General features: G+C 50.4%; 1 protein-coding gene across 3 annotated transcripts in view; it reads left to right on the top strand.

Moving 5' to 3' along the window:
• The window catches only part of CDC45 (cell division cycle 45), a 34788-nt gene extending 8067 nt beyond the window's left edge, over positions 1–26721 (top strand). Inside the window, exons 6-19 of one of the 3 annotated variants that reach the window (XM_028094780.2) lie at positions 2339–2394; positions 4187–4235; positions 5808–5869; positions 7733–7783; positions 9166–9285; positions 10787–10918; positions 11179–11277; positions 11856–12017; positions 18232–18370; positions 18454–18537; positions 20099–20217; positions 22735–22811; positions 24848–24914; positions 26594–26721. In XM_028094780.2, coding sequence (XP_027950581.1) covers positions 2339–2394; positions 4187–4235; positions 5808–5869; positions 7733–7783; positions 9166–9285; positions 10787–10918; positions 11179–11277; positions 11856–12017; positions 18232–18370; positions 18454–18537; positions 20099–20217; positions 22735–22811; positions 24848–24912 — 1215 coding nt within the window. In that variant the 3' untranslated portion in view covers positions 24913–24914; positions 26594–26721. Of the gene's footprint in view, positions 1–2338; positions 2395–4186; positions 4236–5807; positions 5870–7732; positions 7784–9165; positions 9286–10786; positions 10919–11178; positions 11278–11855; positions 12018–18231; positions 18371–18453; positions 18538–20098; positions 20218–22734; positions 22812–24802; positions 24915–26593 lie in introns of all 3 variants that reach the window. The other 2 variants (XM_028094779.2, XM_028094781.2) reach the window with 2 other exon arrangements.
• The last annotated feature ends 325 nt before the right edge of the window (positions 26722–27046 follow it).

Raw genomic sequence — 27046 nt, 5'->3', positions numbered from 1 at the left:
TTTTTTGAGGCAGTCTGCTGGCAGTAAATTCACTTAGTTTTCCTTTTTCTGAGAATTTCTTGATTTTTCTCTTCTTTCCTGCAAGATATTTTCCCTCTGTGTGGGATTCAGAGTTAACAGTTCTTTTTTGTCTGCACTTGAAAATGTTACACTCCTTCTGGCCTCTGTGGTTTCTAGTGAGAAGTCTGCTGCCATTCAGATTGTTTTATCCCGTGGGTAAGATGTCATTTTTCTTTTGCTCTTTTTTGAGATTTAAAAAAAATTGGGGGGACGCCTGGGTGGCTCAGTTGGTTAAGCGGCTGCCTTCGGCCCGGGTCACGATCCCAGGGTCCTGGGATTGAGTCCCGCATTGGGCTCCTTGCTCAGCGGGGAGCCTGCTTCTCCCTCTCTCTCCCTCTGCTTGTGCTCTCTCTGTCAAATAAATAGAATCTTTAAAAAAATAAAAAAATAAAAAAAATTGGGGGCTCTAATGGTCAGAAGTTTAATTACGATGTGTCTTGGCGTGGATTTCTTTGGGCTTAACCTATTGGGATTCAGTCAGCTTCTTGAATCTGTAGGTTTCTCTCCCTTGCCAAATTTTGAGCCATATTTCTTCATTTCAGCCATTATTTCTTCAAGTGTGTTTTCAGCCAATCCTCTTTCTCAGCTTCTTCCAGGACACCAATGCCATGAAGGGTAGGTCTTCTGTTGTAGGCTCACATGTTACTGAGGTTCTGTACATTTTTCCAGTCTGTTTTCCCTCTCTTGATCAGACTGGGATAATTTCTGTCATTGTCTCTGCTGGTTCTTTCCTCCGTTCCTCCATTCTGCTCTTGAGCCCAACCACTGAGTTTCTATGTCAGTTATTGTACTTTACAGTTGTAAATTTCTCTTTGTTTCTTCTCTATTTTTCTACTTATTTGCAAAAGCTTCCTTTTTTTCTTCATGTGTTTCAGCTGTTTCTAATTGCCCATTGAGGCATTTTTGTGGTGGCTGCTTTAAAATCTTTGTCAGATAATTCTAACATCTTTGTTATCTTGGTGTTGGCATTTATGGGTTTCCTTTTTTTGTGTTCAGTTGAGATCTTCCTGGTTCCTGTGGTATGATGAGTGCTTTTCACATGAAACCTGAACATTTTTATATTATGTTTTGAGATTCTGGGTCTTATATAAGCCTTCTGTTTTATCTGCTTTCTCTGACATCACTCTGGCAAAGGATGGGCGGGCAGCATGGTCCCTTTATAGCCAGGTGGAGGCAGAAGTTCAAGGTCCTCTACTTGACCTCCGTTAGCCAGTGAGAGGAGTGGCTCTTTGTTACCGCTGGGCAAGGAAGGTCCAGGCTCACTACTTGGCTGCCTCTGATACCACCCCAGTGAGCATGTTGGGAGGTGTTGCAAGTGAAAGGTGGAGGTGTTACATTACAGCTGGGAGGTGTTCACCAGGGTGGGAGTCTGGGCTCCCACTTGGTCTTTGCTGGGTGGGTAGGGGCGGGGCCGCACTGGTTTTGGTGGTGGTGGCTAGAGTAGACCAATTATTGTCTAAAAGTTTTCTGTCTTTCAAGGCTGCTTCTCTGGGTCCTTGGCTTTTGTTGGGGATTTTTTTCTTCTGTGCTTGTTGATGTTTCCAGGTTGCCAGCTTCTTCAGCTTCAAGTCTGGGATATATAAGCCAAAACGAAAACCCAGGGAACTCATCTGCATGTCAGTCCTCAGGTCCTAGGATCCCCAGCTGATTGGCCTTCCTCTCCACCTTCCAGAGTCTCATTTTGTTTGCTTTATATATATCGACAGGGTTTTCAGATAAATTTAGTGGACATATAGGGAAAATTAGATGAAAAATTTCCATCTTTCTGGAAGCAGAAGTCTCGGCACCCTAGATTTGTAAACCCGCCATACCACCTCGTGCCTTTCCTGTGAGAACTAAAGGGATCATGCCTATAAAACTAGAATAGTGGCTGGCACGCGGAGGGACATAGGAAATATTCGCGTTTATTAATCTGGTGGGGAAGCCAGTACGAAGTGACGATGCGCTTATCCTGGCTCACACAGTGGTAGGGGCAGTGGAAGGCTGGCCTGGACAGGTGGAGCGCATGGATAGTGTAGCCGGAGCAGGCGCTGGGGAAGCATCTGCGCCCGTCCACAGTCCGGTGTTCTCAGTGCCAGAGGGGTCCTGGCTGTTCCCCACCTCAGTTCCTCCCTCCTCCAGGACCAGCCTGAGCTCAGGACATGGGAATGAATGACCCATGTTTTCCCTCGGGGGTTCTGTGCCCAATGGTTTCTGCCTCATTAGAACCTTCTTGGGCCACAGGGATACATTCCTGGCTTCTTTGTTCAGCCCTTTGTTCTCTTTGTCCTCACCTCAGGAGATAGTGGCACAAACCATGAAGAGGAGGCAGCGAAGAGAGTGGGAGGCCCGGAGGTGAGTATGCACTTCAAGCAATACCCTGTACCACAGAGCCCGTAATCCCTGTAGGGTACCTGTGTTTTCCATGGGGCCCGGATACATTTTTTTTTTTTCCCCATTTGAGGAGAATTCATTTAGTTTAGAAACTTCAGGGTCGGTGGCTCCAGGAATGAGCATGTGGCCCCTGCATTGGAGAAGAGCTCTGGGTCCCCTCTGTATCACCCTGTGGTCTCACGAGTGGCAGGACTAGGCCCAGAGGTCACCCAAATACATGCTGTTAGGGGTGAGAGCCCCTTGTCTTTTATTTTAGTAGTTTTCCGGATGTACTTTTATTTGTAAGTTCTTTATAAATGAGATAGATGCTAATTGTGTAAAGGTTTTCATAGAAAAAAGTGTGTGAAAAGGAAAGCGAATTATTCATAATTCCTTTCCATATTGCAAATTTAAAAAGTAAAGTGCTCTAGGGGCGCATGGGTGGCTCAGTTGGTTGAGCATCCAACTCTTGGTTTTAGCTCAGGTCATGATCTCACGGTCATGGATCAAGCCCCGCATCTGGCTCTGTGCTTGGTAAGAGTCTGCTTCAGATTCTCTCTCCTTCTCCCTCCTGCTCACTCTTTCTCAAATGAATAAATAAAATCTTAAAAAAAAAAAAAGTGAAATGCTTAAAAAAAAAGAAAATGGGCTCCTGGATGCCTCAGTCGTTGGGCGTCTGCCTTCGGGTCAGGTCATGATCTCTGGGTCCTGGGATCGAGCCCCGCATCGGGCTCCCTGCTCAGCAGGAAGTCTGCTTCTCCCTCTTCCCCCTGCCTGTGCTCTCTCTCACTATCTCTGTCTCTCTCTCTTGAATAAATAAAATCTTTGGTTTTTTTTTTAAGAATTTATTTATTTATTTGACAGAGAGAGACACAGCAAGAGAGGGAACACAAGCAGGGGGAGTGGGAGAGGGAGAAGCAGGCTTCCTGCTGAGCAGAGCCTAATGCAGGGCTCGATCCCGGGACCCTGGGATCGTGACCTGAGCCGAAGGCAGACACTTAACAACTGAGCCACCCAGGCGCCCCGAATAAATAAAATCTTTAAAAAAAAAAAAAACAACTGGAAAGGTTAGTGTAGCTTGAGGTGACCGTGCAACAGTGCTGTTGAGCTGAGAATTCCTTGCTGGGTCCCATCCTTGAAGGTCTCCGCTGTTCCAGCTGAGGGTGTTGTGCTCAGCCACCCCCTCATGGAAGGACAATGAAATACTATTTTGGGAAGTATAAGAAAAGAAAAATGAATATAATCCATATTCACTGATCGGAAGAGATTCTGACTTTGGATCAATCTTCCTGGGGTACCCATGCTTGTACATATTTTATATGATCGTAATAGACACCTAATTTTGCATTTTTTCACTTAATATAACCATTTTTGATAGTTCCAAATAATCTGCACTGTGCTTACTTGGCCAGTCCCTTTCTTTTTTGAACTAGAGGTTACCTCCAGTATTTTGCCACGACAAGTAGAGCTGCAATGAACGACCTTGTACACACAGTGCTTTCTTTCTTGTCCCTTTGAACTGTTGTCTTAGGATAATTTCTTAGAAGTGGGATTCTGGGACTATTCTATGCCGTTTTATGTCTTTTATTGCCACAAGCCTTTTATGTCAACATTACTCCCTTCCCTGCCCTGTACACGTACACTCTGTGAAAGGGTCTTTAAGTGGATGACTTAATCTGTCTCTCTCTGAGTACTGTCAAGTTTTAGCATTTTCCAAATGTTGGTCTTCCTTGCACTGCTTCCTGTTGAGGACCTGCCTTTTATGTCGTTACAGAAGAGACATCCTCTTTGACTATGAACAGTATGAATATCATGGGACGTCGGTACGTATGGATAGGTGTACTTCACCATAGAGGTCTGATTCTAGGGGTCAGTGTCCTAAAACATGAGGAGGAATGAGCATAGGTTTTAGAACTACGAAAGCCTGGTTTGAATCTGCACCCCACAACTTCCACTGTGTGACCTAGGGCAGATGGGGCAGCCTCTCTGAGACTTAAGCTTCTCCTCCATAAAAGGAAGAGAACTACCCTCATTTCTGAGGCAGTTCTTAGGCTGGTCCTGCACACCCAATAGGTGCCCATAGGACAGTAGCTATTATTTTTGTTCATCATCAAAAATACAAAACAAGTCGGGCGCCTGGGTGGCTCAGTTGGTTAAGCGACTGCCTTCGGCTCAGGTCATGATCCTGGAGTCCCGGGATCGAGTTCCGCATCGGGCTCCCTGCTCAGCAGGGAGTCTGCTTCTCCCTCTGACCCTCTTCCTTCTCGTGCTTTCTCTCTCTCATTCTCTCTCTCAAATAAATAAATAAAATCTTAAAAAAAAAATTAAAAAAAAAAATACAAAACAAGTCTATTTCAGTCCCTGTGCAAGAAGATAAGCTCTAGAATTACAGAGGCCCATCACTGTGTGTTATGGAACAGAATTTCACGTGGGAAACATAGGTGTTGACTCTGGTAGTGTTGAGCAGAGCTCAGGGCTTTAAGGAGCCCTAGAAAATAAGTTTCCAGTAAAATATCATGTGTTTAGTACTAGCATTTGGCCCTGGGACCTTGAACTCTGAACACCATATTTCCAGTATCCCTTTTACTGTCAAGGTCCCATCATCCTTTGAAGGATCGTCTTTTGCCCTCTCTGCTCTGCCCCAGGACGTGGAAAATTCTAAGCAGTGGGTGAGGCTGGTGGGGAGGCAGATGCCTGGTTCCCACCAAATCTGTGGACCATTCCCTTGGAAATCCTCTCTGGTGGGCAGCCCAGTGTCACACCGCTAATGGGACTTTAGAGTCTTCTGGCCGGGCACTGATCCCCCTTGTTGTCTCCTACCAAAACCCAGACTCTGCGCACAGGGAGCTAGATGCTTCTGTCTGCAGACAGGCCTGTTAGAAAGATCTTCCTCACAGAGGTCCTGAGGCATCCTCCCTCTTTAACGTCCAGGTAATGGGAACCAAGGTCCTGCCTCACCCAGCCTTCCTGGGAGTGTGTGTGTGTATAAGGCCACCAGCCAGCTGGGAAGAGCATGTGGACATAGGCCCCCAACCTCCTGGCTTCAGCGCCTCCCCAGGTATCACCGAGGCACCTGGTGAGATGTCTAGAGGCTCTAGCACAGTGCTGTACCCAGATGGTCTCCCTTGCATGATGAAGTGTACACACAGGAATGACTAGTTAGCAGAGGAGACCGTGCAAGTCACTTGAGTTACTCTGTCTTCTTCCCTCAGTTTGGCCTTCCCTATCCACCCATGCTTCCTTCCCTATCTGGGAAGACCTTCAGTCTGAAGGGGCTTGGCTGGGATCCTAGACAGCTCAGGTCTGGCCCAGCTGTGCAGCCCAGCCCTCCCCCCGCCAACCTCCCCGCCATGAGCACAGCTGCCTTGGACCTCAGGCTTCTTTCTTTCTTGCAGTCAGCCATGGTGATGTTCGACTTGGCGTGGATGATGTCCAAGGACTTGAATGATATGCTGTGGTATGTAGGCCCCATCAAGACCAGTGCTGTGTGGAGCTTCCTTCTCCAAGTAGCTCTGTCTTCCCACAGAACAGGCTCTGGAGGAAGACATCACTGTGTGGTTCCCACCAGGAATATTGGATACAGCCCATTTCCAGGAATTTGCATAGCCCTGGTTTTCTTTCTATGAGACTTGGCTGCATACGAACTCCTGGGGGAAATGGGAGGGAGCACTGTTGGGTGCAGAGGGTCGAGGGTGGGGCCAGACTACAGCTCTGCCCTTCCCACACTACCACTCAGCTTTGCTGCCTGGTAAATTTGGGTAACAGAAGGAGCCTGAGATATGAACAAGACAGCCTTTGCTAGGCATCTTTGCACCCCTGACGTGCGGTGAAATCTGGTACAGGAATACCCATTAGCCCACCTCTGAGTTTGCTACATGGGCCGTTGTGCTCAACACAACCTAGGTTGGTTTAGAAACTAAAGCCAGAGTCTGAGCAAAGAAAGTCGCGATCTGGCCTGCTCCACCCCCTCAGCGCTCTGCTCCCATCCTGGTTTTCTCCTCCAGGAGATAAGGAGAAATCTCCCGGCCCTGAGCCCACGGTGGGAATTGTAATGGTCTTTGCTGAATCAGGGTCTTAGGACAGCCCGGGGCTGGGGCAGGACCGAGGCACTGGCCACACCTAAGCCCAGGGGTGCTCTGTCCTCACCCTGAGCCGGTGCCCAGCTGTGGACCCACTTGTCATCCTCGGACACGTGGCTCAGCTCTCTTTGCCTCAGGTCCTCCTCCAGGGTGTGGACTGACAATCCCATACCCTGGCACAGGGGCCAGCTTGTGCATCAAGAGATCTTGCAGTAAGGTCAGGTGGGAGCCCTGGACTGTGTCCTGTAGCCACAGCATGTTACTGCCACGTCGGCATTGGGGAGCCTTTGGTGAACACCTGCTGTACGCTCAGGTGCCCACTCACAACAGCCCACTCATGACAAGCACCCCCAGTTTAACATTGATGTCAGAATATGCCCCTGTGAAATGTCTCCAGAAAACTCCAGAAACAGCACAAGGACAAATGCAAAATAACCTAATACAAAATGTATGCGTGGAAAGGTTGGAAGGAGGAAGGGTGGGTCGAGGAAGATATAGCAGGGTGGCATTTTTTGAAGAGGACCCTCTGAGGAGGGGCTCACTGTACTGAGAGATATGGTGCTCAGACACCCTGCCCCCAGGCGAACCTTGCAGGGCCTCCCCTGCCTCACTTGCACCCAGCATCTCTGTCTATTCTCGGCTCTGGCCCCAGAGGAGGGTCTTGAAGGACGCGGCCTGGGGACTGACCTACGGTACACACCTGAGGTCCTGGTCCCTCCTGCCATGGGCTGGCCGTGACCCAGGTCAAGTCAACCTGGGTCTCCATTATCATCTCGTGCACAAAAGATGAGCTAAGAGACAGGAGCTTGGAAGACTCTTAAGAGGCCTAAATGCTGTTACTCTGTGTCCCATCATTTCAAGACAGGGAGACATGGGCGTGATGAGGGTCTGCTGTGCTGCAGGGCACATTGCAGAGGGGGCAGGTGGCACGAGGGGCTCGGAGGTAGAATGACATGCCAGGACCCACCAGCGCCTGAATATGGTGTCTGCTATAGTCCCACTCCAGCAGGATGAGGGTGGAGAGTGGTGGGGTCAGCCAGGACACAGACAGCGTCAGGCCTGCCGTCCCGGCCCTGGGAGATCTCCCTTCTGGGTCCCGCAAGCTCCCACGGCAGTGACACTGTGCTGGGAACCCAGAGTTGGCCCCGTGACCTTTTTACCCTGCAGAGGAGAGACTGCCTGTCCGACGGTGGGCCTGGGCCGGACGCTCCTATGAGCTTTGTTGCTCTTTTCTCTTCTAGGTGGGCCATTGTTGGACTAACAGACCAGTGGGTACAAGACAAGATCACTCAGTAAGGATGTGCTCCCTCGGGCTGTCCGAGGTTGGCCTGTGCTATGGCCATGTGCATGGCCTGGCTGCAGCCCCAGTTTGCAATGGGAAGATGGGTGGCAGAGCCCTGTTGAGGAGGGAGCTGGCCTTGGGCCTAGGTCCTCGTCACTGAGGAAGGGCTTAGGACTAGGACCTGTGGTGGAGTGGTGTGTGGCCTGGTGTAGATGCTTTGTCCACCCTCGGGGAGCCCAGCAGATGGAGCCAGAGGTGAGAGGAGGGAGCTTGGTCTCCCGGCTCTCCATATGCCCTTGCACGGGGCTGGGAGGAGGAGGTGAGGGCCCCAGGAATCCTGCCAGGGAGGGTGGATGTGATCTCAAAGGCAGGGGAAGGCTGGCAAGGACAGCCAGGAGGACTGGCATGGAGCCGAATCCTCTTTTGCCTCTCGGTGGGCAGGCTTTGGTGCTCCCCATCACTCCTGATGGAGAGCTGAAGGGCTACCCCAGAATGCAGACACCGCGGAGGCATGGGGTATCGGCATCCCCTCTCATCCTCAGTCTGGTGGCCATCAGGTGGGAACTCCAAGGGAATCAACAGGGATCCATACCCTAACCCTGTCCAAGGGCACCCTAGCCTGTCACCTGGCACAGCTTCTGTGCATACTGGACTCCTTGTGCAATTTGCAGAAGCCCCTGTGCCCCCATTTCCTGCCTCTCCCATCCCACTCTGCCCACCTGAGTCCTGCGGTATAGCCCAGGGACCCAGGAGGGTTCTGAGTCTCACAGGCCTGGACACTTTGCTGGGCCTTGCTCCCCCTTCTGTGTTAAGGATGGCATGGGGTGTGTGCAGTGACGGGCACCATCCCTGACCTGTGGCAGCCCCTCAGGTGAGGCTCCACTGTCACTGTCCTGCTCAGTGGCCACCTGCAGGTGGACCTGGACTGGGGTTCTGCCCTCCCCTGCTGTGCTCCGCAGCACTTCCTGTGCAGGATCCACACCCTCTGGTGGGATTACTGACACTATGTGATCTGTCCACTTCACCGTGGCTGGTAGACAGGGCCGTGGCCTCCACAGTGCCCGCCCTCAGGAGGCCTCAAAAAAGTCTGGTCAGGACATCTGCCGCCCAGAGGAGAGTGGAAAGGGGACAGGGACACAGCCAGAGCCCACCCCTCCCAGCTCTGTTGCCTCACACCCCCGGCCGCCAGGCCCTGGTGCCGGAGCCACATTTGGCTTCTCCACAGTGGTGGTGGAGCTCCGTCAGTCCTGGCAGGAACAGCCCATGTGGTGGGCCAGCCCCTAAGCCTGGGCGGGGGGGGGGCCCACCCCCCGAGGGAAGGAGGGAAGCCACGTGGCCAGCTGTGAAAGAGGAAGGCGTCCACCCAGGCGGCTGGCGGGGCTTTCTTTCCAGGATGAAGTACGTGACCGACGTGGGCATCCTGCAGCGCCACGTGTCCCGGCACAACCACCGGAACGAGGACGAGGAGAACACCCTCTCTGTGGACTGTACGCGGATCTCCTTCGAGTATGAGTATCCTTGCAGCTCAGGCCTTCCGGCCACAGGCAACAGCCCAGCCCTCGGTTTTGCTCAGCAGTGCACCCGTTTGCTGTGTCACGGGTCTGTGGGCCCAGCCCACATCCCCCTGTGGGTGGTGTGTGAGGGGGACAATCGCTGCTGGGGCTGCCACAAGAGAGGGGCCCTGGTGTGTCCTCCAGGCTGGGCAGAGTACTGGGGCCTGGGGAGCAGCCTCTGTCCTGGCTTTTCTGTGGGGCTTTGGCTCCTAAATGCCAGTGCTGGGCTCGGGAGCATCATCTATTTATTTAGGGCTCATTGTGGACCCGGTGCGTGTGGGCAGGTACATATGCAGGGCAGGTGGTTTAGCAATGAGTGCAGACTCTTGCCAAGCCAATCAGGAAGAATTAAGCCAGCAGATGATCACAGAGCATAAATGTTTCATGAGAAGAAGGTAAGGCATTGATAGAATAACCAGGGGCTTGTTGGGTGGCAGTGCTGAGGAAAGACCTCTGGGAGGCCACGTCTCAGGCTGAGACTTAGCCATACTCCATGGGAGGGAGGACAGCCTGGGCCAAGGCTGTGGCCGTGCAAAGGCCCTGAGGTGAGCTTGAAGAAGTGGCTGGAAAAATGGGTGAGGTCTGAGGGTCAGAGAGCCTAGGGCAGTGGGAGATTGAGGGGGTTGGGGAGTTCAGTTCTTTGTGCTTAAAAGGTCCCTGGGCTGCTGGTTGTTGGGGAGACAGACTGTGGGAGCCACAGGTGCAGTGCGTGGCTGGGGCCTGGCTGCTTCAGTGGTGAGAAGTGATGGCAGGAATGATGCTGCCCTGTGCCTGCTGCGATGGATGGGGACCAATAAACATGGGTTTAGACAGGCCAAGTAGGAGGTGGCCATGACACGTCTAGGAAGAGGTGCCAGATGTGAGGCAGCCGAGCTCACAGGAAGGGGGACCCACCAGGACCTGACTTAGTGACGTCTGGGGATCAGGGCCTAACCATTAGGAGGGGTAGCACAGGGCATCAGATGCAGGTGGAGCCAGCTGGGCCTCCTGCTGAGACCCTTGGAGTAGGAGACGAGAGGCATGCGGGGGACAGGACTGTCCTCACACACAGTCACATTTGCAGCCCCACGAGCAGTAAACAGCATGTTTGGGGTGAGGATGGGCTTTGCTCAGGGGGTCCCGGCAGAGGGAAGGGTGTGGGGGAGGGCCGAGCTAGCTGTAGCATGCAGGGAGCAGATGGGATGATAGCCTGGAGGCCATGAGGACTCTTCTCTGTTGCCACAGTACATAGACTCAGAACCCCTCCGCCTCAGTTTCCCTGTCAGTCCAAGAGGGATAATGGTTTGCACGCACCCCCTTACAAGCTCTCTCTATGGGTCAAATTAAGCTAAGAAAGTCAAAGAACGCCAGGTTACCCATGTGATAAGTGGCTGTGCAGGCAGGCTGTCCCGGGACGGGTGGGGCCACACACTGTGAGCTGCGGGGTGCCACCCAGCCACAGCCTCCTTGACTGGCCGCAGCCTCCGCCTGGCGCTCTATCAGCACTGGTCCCTCCATGACAGCCTGTGTAACACGTGCTACACCGCGGCCCGGTTCAAGCTCTGGTCTGTGCATGGGCAGAAGCGGCTCCAGGAGTTCCTCGCCGACGTGGGGTGAGTGACCACCTTGGCCCAGAGGCCTCTGCCCCTCGGCCCCCAAGGGAAAGGTCCCTCCCCTTCCTTGTGACCAATATCCAGCGGCTACCTGTTTCTACCAGAAGTGCCTCACCTGGAGACCCCAGAATATCATCCAAATATCATCCCATGTTTGCATGTGCTGGGTCCCGTCAGGGTGCTTTTCGTCCTGCTGGTGTTTAGTGATCTCCCATCTGAAGCCAGGTCGCCTATGTAACCAGTGCTTGCCATCTTTCCAGCCTCCCCTTGAAACAGGTGAAGCAGAAGTTCCAGTCCATGGACATCTCCTTGAAGGAGAATTTGCGGGAGATGATCGAAGAGTCTGCAAATAAATTTGGGTAAACATGTTTTTCTGGATTAAGCTTCGTTCAGGCTTCAGCTTCAGCCACACTGCTAAAATAATGCAAAAACAAGAATGCACAAATGAGTGTGACCTGTCTAGCCTTTCCCGAAGTTTTGAGTTCTCTTTGGGTTGAAAGTAGGTCCAGGGCTGGAGAAGTCCAAGTCCTTAAATCCTGGGGCTAAGGTGCAGACCTCTAGTTTGACCTGGTCTGTCCTTCACTGAACACAGGAAATGGCCTTGGGAAGGGCCTACTGGGGCCAAGTTCAGGCAAGCTCTGCCTAGAGGGTTCTGTGCCTGCTCCTAGCATCCTGGGACGTGGGAGGGGGCCACACACATATCCCTGCTCTGCCCCCCAACCAGTGGAACAGCTTTGGATAAGGTACTCGGTGCCCTGGGTTACAGGGCTGGGATGTCAGGTCTTCTGACCCCCTGCATTCTGGGACCGGCATAGTCTTGCTGTGAGCATTAGCAGGGGCCAGGGAGGGACAGTAGTACATCGCCTGGCCTGGCAGTGAGAGTACCCCCACAACTTGAGAGCAGGGATGACGGCCGTGTTGCTTCCTCCCACTGCAGGATGAAGGACATGCGCGTGCAGACTTTCAGCATTCACTTTGGATTCAAGCATAAGTTCCTGGCCAGCGATGTGGTCTTTGCCACCATGTCGCTGATGGAGAGTCCCGAGAAGGACGGCTCAGGGACCGATAACTTCATCCAGGCTCTGGATAGTCTCTCCAGGTACTGGGTGTGGCCATGGGCTGCTGTTCCCCCACCCCCCACAAGCCACGTCTGGCCCTCAACCTAACAGTCTTCAGGGAGGCAGGTCGCAGGGACCCCAGGGTGTGGTGGTGACTGTGTCCTGCAGAAACTGAGTCACAGTCCACCAGAACTAGGGGTACATGTGACACATTTCCTATCTATCTTCAGTGTGTGTCATTTCGTCTTGAATCCTTTTAATCTCCTTTCTTTTTGATTAAAAAATTTTTTTTTCACCTCCTTTTCCCTCTTCAGGCATTGTTTGTAATGTTTATTCATCCTTGTGTTTTTTCTAATTTAATCTTCATTTATCAATTATTTTCCTTTTATTTCTAATTTTTTCTTACCTCATTCCCTGAGATGTCTTCTTTTATTATTACTTTTTTTTAATGTCTCTTAGCTTGCTTTGAAATAGAACAATACAATGTTGACCTTTTGGGGACATATCTTTCTAGAGTACTTTTGTTGTCGATAGAGATGCTATTCTGCTCCTTAGTCCCTTTTTTCTGATAGTAACTTTGAGAGGATTTGACCTTGGTCCTCATCCATTGCTCCTTTTTTGTACGTGAATTTCACTTCCCTGACTTTTTCAGGGGAGGCATGATTCAGACAGCTTTTCTAACTTCGGAGAATTGCCACTCTGTTGCTTTTGTGAGGTGTTAAAAAATGCAGGGGTCTGCTCTCGGGGGGTTCCTGGCCCTGTTCCCTAGCATACTTTTTTTAAGTAGCTTTACTGAGCTATAATTCATAAACTATATAATTCGTCCATTTAAAGTGTACAATGGCTTTTAGTATGTTTACAAGGTTGTGAAATATCACCACTACCTAATTTTAGGACATTTTCATTGCCTCAGAAAGAAACCCTATTCCCCTTAGCCATCGCCTCCCAAATCCCCCATCTCTCCCAGCCCCAGACAACCACCAATCGACTTTCTGTCTTCATAGATTTGCTATTTTGGATATTTCATATAAATAGAATCAGACAATATGTGGTCCTTTATAGTCATAAATTTGAGGCTCCTTTCCGTTGAGGGAAAGGGAAATGTTCTCAAGGTTCATCCATGATGCAACATGAAGGAATTTCTTTCCTTTTTATTGCTAATAAGATTCTCTTGTTTGGACATACCATATTTTATTCATCCAATGATCAGTTAACAGATATTTGGTAGTTTCTACCTTTTGACTGTTATGAATAATGCTGCCATAAATACACATAGATGCATTGTGTGGACATATGTTTTCATTGCTCTTGGGTATATGCTTAGGAGTGGAATTGCTCGGTCATATGATGAGTCTGTTTAACCTTTTGAATAACAGTGAGACTGTTTTCCAAAGTGACTGCATCATCTTACATTCCCATCAACAGTGTATGAGAGTTTGAATTTCTCTACATCCTCGACAATGCTTGTTATTGTTGGTCTTTTTCATTGACAGCCATCCTGGTGTGAAGTGGTATGAAGTGGTGTGAAGTGGGAGCTCGTGGTTTTCACCTGCATTTCCCTCATGGCTTAATGATATTAGATAGCTTTTCATGTGCTTATTGGCCATTTGTAGGTCTCGTTTGGAGAATTGTCTATTCAAGCCCTTTGTCCATTTTTAAGTTGAGTTGTCTTTTTATTACTGAATTAAAAGAATTGCTTCATATATTCTAAATGCAAATCCCTTATCAAACATATGATTTGCAAATAGTTCCTCCCATCCTGTGGGTTATCTTTTCAATTTTCTCAATGCTATTCTTTGAAGCCCAAGTTTTTGTTTTTGTTTTTTATTAACATACTATATATTATTTGTTTCAGGGGCACAGGTCTGTGATTCATCAGTCTTACACAACTCACATCGCTCACCATAGCATATACCCTCCCCAGTGTCCATCACCCAGCCACTCCATCCCTCCCCACCCCCCACCACTCCAGCAACCCTCAGTTTGTTTCCTGAGATTAAGAGTCTCTTATGGTTTGTCTCCCTCTCTGGTTTCATCTTGTTTCATTTTTCCCTCCCTTCCCCTATGATCCTCTGTCTTGTTTCTCAAATTCCTCATATCAGTGAGATCATGTGATAATTGCCTTTCTCTGATCGACTTATTTCGCTTAGCATAATACCCTCTAGTTCCATCCACATCATTGCAAATGGCAAGATTTCATTTTTTGATGGCTGCATAATATTCCATTGTGTGTGTATATATATATATATATATACACACCACATCTTTATCCATTCATCTGTTGATGGACATCTGGGCTCTTTCCATAGTTTGGCTATAGCATAATACTCTTAGTTCCATCCACGTCATTGCAAATGGCAAGATTTCATTTTTTTTATGGAAGCCCATTTTTAATCTCGATCATGTCCAAGTTATCTTTATTCTTTCATTTCTTATGGTTTTGATGTCATATCTAAGAAGCCATTTAAGAGTTTTATAGTTTGGGCCTTTACATTAGATATGATTCATTTGAAGTAAATTTTTGTGTCTGGTGCAAGGAACAGGTTCAACTTAATTCTTTTGCATGTGGACATCCAACTTGTTCTAACACCATTTGTTGAAAAGACTTCTTTCCCTGACGGAATCATTTTGGCACCCATGTTGAAGATCAAAATTGTGGGAATTTTTTTCCAGACTCTCAACTATGTTCCATCAATTGGTATATGTATACTTGTGGCAATACCACACTGTTTTGATTACTGTCGCTTTATAGCAAGTTTTAATTATTCTGTGTTCCTTGAATTTCCATATGCATTTTAGGATCAGCTTGTCAATTTCTGCAAAGAAGTCAGATTGCATTGAACCTATAGATCAATTTGGGGAGTATTGCTGTCTTAAAAATATTAAATCTTCCAGTCCATGAACATGGGATATTTTCCCATTAACTCAGATCCTCTTTAATTTCTCTCAACAATGTTTTATAGTTTTTAGAGAATGAACTCTTCTTATACTTCTGTGTTAAATTTATTCTTAAATATTTTATTCTTTTTGATGCTCTTGTAAATGGACTTGCTTTCTTAGTTTTATTTTTGCCTGCTCATTGCTACTGCATAGAAATACAGTTGATCTTTGTATATTGATCTTTATCCTGCAACATTACTGAATTTGTTTAATAGCTCTAATAGTGTTTTAGTGTATTCCTTGGGATTTCATGTATACAAGATTATGTTATCTGCAAATAGAAATGGTTTTACTTCTTCCTTTCCAGTCTAGCTGCTAGAACCTCCATTACTATCCCAGTGCATTTTTATCTGTACCTTCTTTTTTCCTTTTTATATTGTCTCTATCTTACTCAATTTTTATTCCATTCTCAGCACTTTTTCCTCACTGTGGAAAGGAGCTCTGGCTGGTCATGTGGGACTCTGGAGCTAGACTGCTCTGGCCCCCTCATCTTTACCATGGCCCCTTGCACTTTACTTCACCTACTCTTGGACAAGGCAAAACTCTCACTTTGGGCTGCTGTTTCCCAGTTGCCTGGAGTTTTTCATCATTCTTAGATCTTGCTGCTTCTCAGCTCCCTCCCACACTGACTCCAACGATACACCAGTCTTGTGGCTATTTGGTGGTCTGTTCTCCCTGCTTATATTTATTTTGGGGTCTGTAATGTTCCTTTATTCTCTTGTTTTGTTACAATCCTAGATTTTTGGTTTGCAATGTGGTTGCTCTACGTATGTTTATCTAGAAATTTGAGGAAATGCCATAACTATAGATTCAACTGTTGTTGCCCTCATCCCAGAGTTGATGGAGCAGTTTTAGACATTGTCTACTGACTTCTTGCTATGACAGGACATTTATTCCTCTTTTGTGCTCCTTCCCCCTCCTGTGGGTACAGTTATGCCACTATTTGTGGCTCCTTTATAACTGTAACATACTTACACCTTGTTCTATCACCATTGTCTCTTGTCTCCCTACTTTGCAAGAAAAAGATATTAGCATTCTTACTTTTCTCTTTCCCCATACCTTTCACTTTGCAAAATTTCTGCTTTTACATTTTCAGGGTGTATCTTGGGTTAGAGAATAGAATGCAAGTCATCTCATCCTTGGCTATAGATAGATTCTAGAAGATGAAAATCAATAGGTTTACTTCGTTGTGCTAATAAAATATAAGAGTCACTCATGTGCAGTGATTACCTTACTTTCTGGTACTGCTCTTTGCTTTTCCTGGAGATCTTAATTGCCTTCTTTATCATATCCAGTTTTTGTCCAGCTCTCCTTCCAGGAGGTATTCCCTGAGGCCCTTTTGTCCGGGAAAGCCTGGGGTTCTGTCTTCTGACACTAGCCTGGACCTGCAGCTCTCTAGGCCTGTTGTTTGCTGCCACCACTGATGACCCTTGACTGTGCCCTGGATTAGAGCCAGTGTTTCTTAGGATCCTTATCTTTGGTTGTTTCACTCTTTCATTTTGTTAGAGCACAATTCCCAAGTAACTTTTAAAGAAAGAGCGCATGTGAAATCAACATTCTTCGTTCTTGCATGTACAACAATATCTTCATTCTGCCCTCATCTGGTTCCTGGTATAGCTTATTTACAGTTCAATGCTGAAGGTAATTTCCTGTTGAATGTGGATTCCATTGCTCCCCTGTCTTCTAGCAGCAAGTATTGCTAATTGAGATCTGAGCCATCTTGGTTCTTGTTTCTTTGTAAATGTACTCCCATCACACCTAAAGAAGCTTGCAGGATTTTTTCTTTTCTTTTCAGTGTTCTGTGATTTCATCGTGATGTGTCTAGGGTGGATCTTGCTTCATGGATTGTACTGGCTTCTCAGGCAAGCCCTTTCTAGCCAAAGCCCCAGATTTTTCAGCTTAGGAATGCTTTTGTACTATTTCTTTAATTACTTCTCCCACACATACATCAGTGTTGTTGTTTTTTTTTTTTTTTACATCAGTGTTTTTTATCTTTCTTTCCTGGCTTCCTGGAACAATGCTATGTCTCTGATTTGTGCCTTATGTTTTCCATGTCTGTCTTGTTATCAATGCGAAGGAAGCTTCTTGACTTTATTCTCTAGTCTTTGAGTGAATTTGTAATTTTTTTGCAGTCACTTTACTTTCCACAAATACTTCAGTTTCTGATTGTTCCTTTTTCATGGCATCCTGTTAGTGGTTTACGAATTTCTTAGTTGCCCAGTCTCTTTGAAGATACTAATTAGAGTTCATTTTAAGTTTTCTTTTGTTCTCTAAATCATCTCTGTTTCATCTAGGGTCATATTTTCAGGGCACAGGCATTTCCCAAATGTGTGGTGGTCCTCACTTTCAAAAGGGGGGCTGTGGAAGCCTGGTGAGGCCCTGGGTGTTGGGGCATAGCCTGCTGGCTACAAGGCATTGCTTCATCTTGGTGGGTGGGGAGCTGATATGACACTTTGGGACTCTTAACTTCTGGATACACTTCTCCACAGAGTTCATTTTAATGTATTTAGAGGAGAACCCTCCTTTCTTGGGGAGGATAAAAATCTATCCATCAATGGGGGGGGGTCCCTGGTCCTCCGTTTGGGCCTTTCCCTGGCCCCTCCTCTGTCAGAGTCCTCTGGGTACTTTCCAGAACCTTCTGGGCAGTGTCTTGCCTCTGTTGGCTTTCAGTTTCCTGTCTTCTGATGCCAAGTACCCCTCCCCATCTTTTATACTGGTCACTGTGGGTTTATACATGTTTTAATCATTTTCTTTCTTTTCTTTCTTTCTTTCTTTCTTTCTTTCTTTCTTTCTTTCTTTCTTTCTTTCTTTTTAGAGAGACACAGAGCATGAGTGGGGGTGGGGGGGTGGGCAGAGGGAGAAGGAGAGAAAATCTTTTTTTTTTTTTTAAAGATTTTATTTACTTATTTGAGAGAGAAGGAGAGACAGTGAGAGAGTACAAGCGGGGAGGAGAGGGAGAAGCGGGCTCCCCGCAGAGCAAGGAGCCCAATGAGGGGAGCTCGATCCCAGGACCCTGGGATCATGACCTGAGCTGAAGGCAGATGCTTAACCAACTGAGCCACCAGGCGCCCCAAGGAGAGAAAAATCTTAAACAGGCTTCACACCCAACATGGAGCCCAATGTGGGGCTCAATCTCACTACCAGAACCAAGAGTCAGACGCTTACCCGACTGAGCCACCAGGCACCCCTAATCCTTCCTTGCATATGATAGGGAAGGCAGGAGGAAAAGAATGAAACTCATCCCCACACACTCCCCAGGAACTAAGTGTTCTGTTTGTGACTCTGTGCCAAAATTGTGTGTCTGCCCCGTTACAGGAGTAACCTGGACAAGCTCTACCATGGCCTGGAACTGGCCAAGAAGCAGCTGCGAGCCACACAGCAGACCATTGCCAGCTGCCTCTGCACCAACCTTGTCATCTCCCAGGGGCCCTTCCTCTACTGCTCCCTCATGGAGGTCAGGCTTCCCATGGACAGGTGGGTACCAGGCCACGCCTGCCAACAGCCCCCTCTGACTATCTCTATGTCCTCCCCCTGCAGGGTTCTCCGGACATTGTGCTATTTTCCAAACCAGCATCCCTGAGCCTGCTCAGCAGACACCTGCTCAAGTCCTTCGTGTTTTCGGTGAGGAGCTGGGTGGATGGTTGCCAGAAGGTAGAGCCTCAGAGCAGAGCTTGGACTGGGCATTAGAAGCTGGCCTTGGGGTACTGGTGGCTATGTACCAGCTGTGGGGTCTGGGAAAAACTCAGTTTTTCTGAGCTGTGTTTTCCTTAGCTGACCCTTAGGATCTCAGTTCCTGTAAGCTCTGATTTCATCAGTTGGTCCTCCTGGTCACTTGGACAAGTACAAAGGGACCTCATGGAGTATGTGGGGCTAGGGCTAGGTTCAGCTGTGGCAGATCAAGGAAAGATGAAGTTGGTGATAGCACAGACTTGCTTCCCAGCAAAAGTTTGTTTTCTGGTCTGGCTTTCCCTTTTCCATGTGTGGTTCTGTCTTCTGTACAGTCTAACACCATTCTTTGCCTTGGCCTGGGACACCCCTCTGCCCCAACCCAGCTAACATCAGACTCCCCACTGGGTATGATCACAGAAGGGATGATCCTGCACATTTCAACAATCAGAGTCCTACTCTGCTTCCTGGATGAGGGTTTACACTGGGGGCTACTTTAAACAAAATGTTTAATAGGAGGTTGACATCTCATATTGCTGAATTGACCTATAAAATGATTATCTGAGGATTATGTGAAGACAGTCAAATAATGACAAAAGATGGACTAGGGACAAAACATGAGCTCGCGAGTCTTCTAGGCTCTGTTCAAATCTCAGCCTCCTCCTTTCCCAGTTGTGTGATATGAGGTCAATTATTTGATCTCTGAGCCTCAGTGTCCTCATCTGCAAAATGGGTGAATTTTTTCCAGAGGACCCATCATTTATCAGACTTTTTTTTTTTAAAGATATTATTTATTTATTTACTTGAAAGCAAGAGAGAGAGAGCACAAGTGGGGTGGAGGGGCAGAGGGAGAAGCAGATTTCCCACTCATCAGGGAACCTGACACGGGGCTGATCCCAGGATCAGGACCTGAGCTAAAGGCAGATGCTTAACCAAATGAGCCACCCAGGCGCCCCTCAGACATTTCTTAAGCAACCACCACTAGCCAGGCTCTGATGTCATAGGATGACCAACTACCCTGGTTCATGTCCTGGGATGCCCTTCAGTCCTGGACAAACCAGGATAGTTGGTCACCTTTGTTGTAGGGTGTGGGTGCAATGGGTACAGCAGTGAAGGAAGCACCTGAGTCTCCATGTTGAGGGAGTATGCATGCTGGCAAAGGGGACAAATGAGGAAAGATTATGTGCAGTGTCAGATGGTGGCACACACCATAGACAAGCTGAAGTAGGATGAGAGAGAGGGTTGGTTGGGGAAGGCTTCCTGGAGGAGGTGACAACTGAGTCAGGACCTAAAGAAGGTGAAGGAGGGAACAGCCAAGGGACATTGGCACAGAAGGAGGCTGGGAACGGTGTCATAGCCTGGGGGGCAGCTGCATGGGGACTTGAGCATCTCTGGTGAGAATAAGACCCGGGAGGCTTTTGGGGGGTGGGTGGCTGGCCCTGTTAGGGCTCCTCGGTGCTGAGTGGTGCGCCATGCTGCGTGGGGCCATGACTAAGGGTGCACTTTGCCTCTGCAGACAAAGAACCGGCGCTGCAAGCTGTTGCCCTTGGTGATGGCTGCACCCCTGAGTGTGGAGCAGGGCACCGTGACTGTGATGGGCATCCCCCCAGAGACTGACAGCTCGGACAGAAAGAAGTGAGCCAGGTTTTGCATCTCCTGGGAGTTGGGAGCGCCAGGGTTGTCATTGGCCTGTGGGCTCTGCTGAGTTGGGTGATCTTTGCCCTCAATGCCACACTGAGGACAGCCTCTTCCACCATGCATCAGGACTTTGAGGGTTTAGATATGTGGGCTACAGGTTAGCCATTGAGCTTCTACCTTACCCCTTGACTGGACTTTTGAATGCTTCTAGTTTGTTCAAGGCCTCCCGGGCAAGGGTGTCTGGCTCCTCCAGGAAGACCAACGTTCAGACCCACCTAGGATAGGCTACATACCTACAGTGAGGTGTGATTAGGTGCCCTGACTCTATGTGGCCTTGGGCAAGAATCCCAGCCCTCCCTGGGCCTAAACCCTCTTCTGAAGAGCAGCTTATACTGAAAATCTGAGAGGTTTCAGGTCACCCACCCCAGAAATTAGGCTTCCCCTGCAAAGTTCCTCCAGACCAGCTCTGCGATGCCTTCAAAACCCTCATGAAAGATCATTCCCCATCTTGTTTGGGCCTCACACTAACCTTTGAGGAGAGCTGGGCAGTGTCTCCCATCCCCACCCCCACCCCTGTGAGTCAAATTCATTGCTCACGGAATCCCAAACTTAGGCATTTGCCAAACACATTTACAAGTTCAGTTACGAGCTGACATACGAGAAACTGTTCAGTGGTGTGTGCAGGGATGTGCACCCCCAGACTGACTGCCTGCCAGAGATTGCTACCGCGCCCAAAGCTGAGCTCACTTGCACCCCCATGGTTTGGGCGGCGGGTAGAGGGTCCAGCTCCAGCCGCGGCAGAAGCTAACACAACTGCTTAGTCACTCAGACCATGGGGTTGTGGCTGCCTGTCCTCCCTTGGCCTTTTCTTTATTTAGCATCTAAGAAACATTTTGGACTTCCATCGGTGGTGTAGTTCTGCTTTGTTTTCTCACCAAGCATCAGGCCTTTGTGCACATTTTTACAAAAGTGACTTCTAACAGTAGGAAGCCTGTTAAGTGGATGGATGATGCTTTACCTGTCATCTCCTATTGGACGTTCAGGCTGTTTCCAACTTTTTGTTTATAGACAATGTACCAGTGCGTTTGTGAATGCATAGGCTCAACTTGTACTTTTGAGAAGATTCTCTCACTGTCTTCCCAATGTTTCCCCTGCATCTGTTGGCCTGGGTTCTCGCCCTCTTCCTGTAGCAAGGTCAGGTTTTCTCCTACCCACTCCCATCCACACCTGGTGTGGACCTTGAGGGGCTCCCTTGTTCTCCCTGTGGCTCCCTTTGTGCTCTGCCTGGCCAGAGAGCCCCCTGACTAATCCCAGGGGCTAATGTCACCATCCTTGGGGGTCTTTGCCTCCCTGGCAAAGTCAGTGCCCCAGGCCCAGTGCTCCCCAGCAACATCCCAAGAGGCAACCTTGGTGAGATACTGACAGCTGGCAGCAAGACACCCCACCCAGCTGCCTGGTGCCGTGGCTTGGGGGCCAAGGACCACTCTGTGTCCTGTGCGTCTCAGTTTTCCCAGTTAGCTCTTATTGGCTTCTGCTGTGGAAGACACTGGTCTTGGATCTGGATCAATCCTAGCCCTGCTCTAGTGAGCTTTGACCTCCTTCTGTGTCTGCAAAGGCCATTTAGTAGCAAGTTGGGAGAGACAATGGACTTTTTTAAGATAAGTGCTTCCATGTTGCTGGGCTGCTTTCCAAAGCTATGCCGTGGGTCTTGGATTCATAGTCACATGGGGTGGAGCTGGCCAGGGGCTCCTGGGCTGGGTTCTCCAGGCAGCCAGCAAGCACTCCCCCCAGGGGCCAGCACGGCCACCTGCGTCCTCACTCCAGCCATCAATTTGTTGCTGCACGTGGCTGTGCTAGTGAGTGGTTAGCTCTGACTGGTGTGCACAGTCTCATGTGAGAGTTACTGTGGGGGCTTGAAGCACATGCCCCTCCTCCGCCTGTTCTCCCAGCCCAAGAGTCCCTTCCCCATGATGCTCTCTGTCCACTGCCAGCCCTTACTACCTGCACAGCCCCGGGGGTGGGTGTGTGCTCCTGGCTGGCTCCCTGCCCCACACCTGCGCCCTCAGCAGCCCCAGCTGGGCTGTACCCCGGCCCTGCAGGCTCCTCCCATTCCCCACCCTGCTGTGTGTGACTCAATCTCATCTGAAACCCCCATCCCAGCACGCTTCCCACTGAGCCTCTGCCTCTCCTGTCCCAGCTGCCAATGTGGTGCTAGGCGCGAGGGAGGCTGCGGTCAGGGTGCACCGTGGGAGGTGCCTGGGGATGCTTGTGCCCTGAGGGCTAAGAAGCGCTCAACTGGATGCAGACAAGAGCAGCAGTGAGAGATGGTGACTGTCCAGGAGTGGGGGTGAGACCTCAAAAGACTGGGGCCCAGGCAGGGGTACCAACAGGAGTGCCTACAGGCAGAATGGGTGGCGAGGGAGGAGTCTGGGCCAACTCCAGTGTCTGTCCCAGGGATTTAGGAAGGTCCATTACAGTGGGCAGGCCCCCAACACGCCTCTTATGTGTCTACAGCTTTTTTGGGCGGGCGTTTGAGAAGGCCGCAGAGGGCACCAACTCCCGAACGCTACACAACCATTTCGACCTCTCAGGTAAGAGTGTGCGGCACTGGGGCCCTTTCAAGGTCAGCACTGGCCTCGAACCAGGGAAGCTGGCATCACCAGAAATACCTTGTCAGCACCCCTCTCACTTTCCTGGAGCCAGTCCCAGGGCCTGGCTGCTTCAGGCGGCTCAGGGAGCTCTAGGATGCGTGGGGCCCTGCGCCTCCTGTCTGGGCCCTGATGGGCTCCCAGGGCAGAGCGGGAACAGATGTTGTCCATAGAGCCATAGGCCTGGCTTTGGCCTTACTCATTTCTTGCTCGTTTCTCAGTCTAGCCCTTGAGACCACTTCACCAAGGAGTCTGGAGGACTGGCCACTAAAGCCTCCTGGGCCAGCCTCACCCAGGAGTCACCTGCCCCTCCTGTGGGCGTGGAAATAGGGCCTGCGGCAACCCCCAGACACAGCCTCCAAGGCTGTGCTGGCCGCCACTGCAGGCCAGCAGCTCCTGTCTGTGTTGTCGTGAAGGGGCCCGCCTGAGGCTGCCACGTGGTCCTGTGTGATGGCCTTGGGCACTGGCCCTGGCCTGATGTTGCATGAGTCCAGGGAATGGAAGAGCCCAGTCCAGGTGGTGGCTTTGCAGGCTGGCCAGTGCTCCCCACGACACCCCACAGCTTCTCCAGAGGCCAGCATGGAACATGGCTCACATTGGGCCACATTTGCTTTTTATTCTAGCTGATAGACTTTTAAGTAAAACGGACATAGTGACCCCTCACGGCTTTGTATTGGTGTGCTTGGGCTGCCCTAACAACATACCATAGACTAGGGGGTTTAAACAACAGGAATCTTATTTCTCACAGTCTGGAGGCTGAAGTCCAAGATTAAAGTGTACACAGGGTTGGTTTCTTCTTAGCTTGTAGATGGCTGTGTTCTCACATGGTCGCTCTCCCGGTCTGTGTCCTAATCTTCTCTTCTTATGAGGACCCCAGTCAGATTGGATTAGGGCCCACCCATGTGATCTTGTTTAACCTAAACATCTTCAAAAGCCCCATCTCCAAATATAGCACATGCTGTCTGAGGTGCTGGGGGTTAGGCCTTCCACACATGAATTTGGGGAGAATAGACCTCAGCCCATAACCCCCATCTGTCAGAAAGGACAGTTTCTTATGTCACATCAGCTGATTTGTTACAATGAGTCCTGGCATCAGAGACCCAGTGTTCACCCCAGCTGCCTCGGCATCTAGATCTGCTCCTTCATGCCAGGCCCACTCGGGCTACAGCTCTGTGTTGGGTGGGTTCACCCCCAGCAGCAACACCCCCATTCCTACTTCGTGCCCAAGATGTGGGAGAGGTTGGTGCTGGCCAGGCTGCAGGATGTCCCGGCTTCTCACAGGGAGGATTTATGGGCTGGAAGGTGCTTGGCTTCCCAGGTGGGTGGAGAGCTGGGGGAGGGGGGTTGTACAACAGAGGGCAGGCCAGCCCCCACCTGGGTAGGCTGGGCCTGGGGTTCCTGGATCCATGGCCCGTGGCACAGATGGCTCCTACGACCAGGCTGGCCTGGTTTTGCCCTGTTTGTTGAGGGCCCCTGGGAATGGGGCAGTTCATGTCGTGTTTCTCTTCTACAGAGAGACTGGCCAGAGCAAAACTTCAGGCTAGACTCCTGCCTGACCTCAGGGCCTTAGGCAACTCACGATGGGGCAGGGCTCTATGTCCACCAGGGAGGGAAGGCCTGCCTTTGCCTGGATCTGTTCTAAACCGTCACATCCCTGTGTCCTCTCCATTGGCTGTCACTGCTGGTCCTCTAGCGGCCTGGAGGGTCCTCCCCACGGACTGTGACCCCAGCCAGCCTCACTAACATGGCAGCCAGCAGTTTCTGCGGACTAAATACGGAGGACAGAGAAAGAGCCTCTGAGTTCAGAATATTCCAGGCCACCAAGGGGCTGAGTACATTTTGGAATGTGCCAGAGGGTGGTTCCCATCTTGGATGACTGGGAAGAGGGAGTTAATACACCCTGACTTGTTTCTCCTCCTGCGCTTCACTCTCAGCCCCACTCCTCCACCTCACGGGATGTTTTTCTTTCATTACCTCAGTAATTGAACTGAAAGCAGAGGATCGGAGCAAGTTTCTGGATGCACTTGTTTCCCTCCTGTCCTAAGGGTGAGATGTGGGGGAGGGGTGGGGTGCTGGAGAGTTCCAGGGGGGGCAGGGGGTGGCGGTGCCGCAAAGTTGGCCCTGTTGAAGTGTAAAGAGGGCCCCTCGTTCCCTGCTTTGCTTTCCCTGCTTTTTCCCTCCTCAAGCCAAGGCTTCTGCTTGCATTTCAGACCCAAGCAGGACTCCTGAGGAGTTTTGGGGCCAACACATTTTTCCCAAGGGTGTCTGTCCCTGGGCTGGTGGCAGTGCCACAATGGGGCATTTTTGAAGGAGCGAATTTCATTAACTCCTGGGACCCCTTCAGCAAGGGCTAGCATTTACCCTGTCCTGACCGCACTGTGGGCTGGGCATCGTGAGTGACACGCAGGCCTCCTGGCACTGCCAGGAAAGGAGGCGACCCTTGTGAGGGGGGCGGACACCTGGAGCCTTGCCACCCTTTGCAGCCTTAGATCAGGCCCTGGGCTAGAGCCCACAGAGGCTTCTACCCAGGCTCTTACATGCTTGACTTAGGAGAAAACAAAGCTATTGGCAGCCACACGGCTGATAACTAGAAAATGTCGTCTCTGTGGGCCTTGCTTGAGCGTGAGGCTGTCACTGGTGGTCCATAGTGATGCTTCCCGGCCAGGGCTCTTCCCAGTGCCACACATACCAGCTCTTTCTTGAAGGGCCCCTCAGCAAACGGGCCAGGGGGCCTGATCTCTACCTAGTGCTCGTTTCTCAGCCCAGGCCGCTCCCCCCACACACACGGTGGATGCCCACGCCCAGCCCTGCATCTCCTTGAGCCCTGGGCTGGAGCTGCTGCTGAGGCAAACGGGCCCTATCAAGGCTCTGATGTAGAGGGTCCCCTCATGCCAGCCCAGGGTCCTCCCACTCCCCTACCATCCATAGTGAGCTGGAAGGTGTGGGGGGCAGGTGCCCTTCCCCTGTCAGGGCCTTAGTGGGCTCTGCTGAGAATGGTATAGGGGACCTCAGGGACCCATAGTCCCTCTTTCAGGGTTGGCTAGGGCATATAGGGCTCGTGTTGGGGTGAAGCTTTGGGCTCAGACCCTTTGGGTCTTCAGCAAGGTGTGTTGGGTATCTCACCAGGCTGTTGCTGTTTCCTCAACTGAAACGGGGCTGACACCCCTTTGGACAGTGAGTGCTGAGCCTTAGGATGGGGGCAGGGTGTAAGTTTATGACCCAAATCAAAGGTTACAGGCGGGGGCTTTCGGGCAGGGGGCTGGTGTTTGAGGCCTAGCCCTTCCCTGCAGCCTGCTCAGTGATGACACCAGCACCACTGTGTGTCCTGCCACCAAGACAGGGTGCAGGGTGGGCCAGCCGGCCAGGGGGAGGAGCAGTGTAGGGGAGATGCTCCAGGCAAGGGGAAAAGCCTCGTGAGGGCCCCATGGGGCTGAGGCTGGATCTGCAAGGTGATATGGTGGTGGAGGACCATGAGGCCCTGGGGGTTCTCAAGCAAATGACAGCCTGGACCCAGCCAACGGGGTGCATTGAGGCCGGTGGGCACCTCAGTGGTTCTGGGGTGGCCCTCCACCCATGGTCACCACCCCTCTCCCCTGTGAGTGGTGATGGCTCCTCAGAAGCAAGCTCACCATGTTAGAGGGAAGGCCTGGACAGTTTATTTGTTAATTCAGAGAGGCATCAGAATTGTTGAAATTTACTTATTTTTTCTTTTCTTTCTTCTCTAGAGTTTGATCTCTGCAGACATGACCTCCTCCTTATTTATATTAACTGGGTTTTATTTAGACTGTAAGTTATGGACATAGTTTTAGATGCAGGGACAGTTGGTTTTTAATGGAATAAAATGTTCATTTTAGTTTTGGTGCCTCAGTCTTGGCTGTATTCATGGGACCAACACTTGTTTTCGTCCTGAGGTTTCTGTGGGTCCAGAGGAGCCTTTTCCTGTGCCCTGGGCGACCTTGAGGCCCAGCAGTAAATAAGCATGGGGGGCGGCCTCCAGGCTCCCGGGAGAGCAGTGGGTGGAGGCTGGGCACCTTAGCACGTGGCCCTCCGCATGGCTCCTGCACCGATCACTGCCCAGTGATACCATCCAGTACCTGGCTTTGCCCTCCCGCCACTTCTTCCTGTCCACGTGGCCCTGGCAGCAGCTCAAGCCCACCCTCTTGACTGTGTCTCCTGTC

Source organism: Eumetopias jubatus, unplaced genomic scaffold (genome assembly GCF_037043125.1).
Source record: "Eumetopias jubatus isolate StellerSeaLion01/CBP00866 unplaced genomic scaffold, mEumJub1_p1.0 scaffold_16, whole genome shotgun sequence".
In the NCBI taxonomy this organism is placed as follows: domain Eukaryota; kingdom Metazoa; phylum Chordata; class Mammalia; order Carnivora; family Otariidae; genus Eumetopias; species Eumetopias jubatus.
The sequence above is the reverse complement of the archived record's forward strand: the minus strand, read 5'-3'. Positions and strand labels throughout refer to the sequence as shown.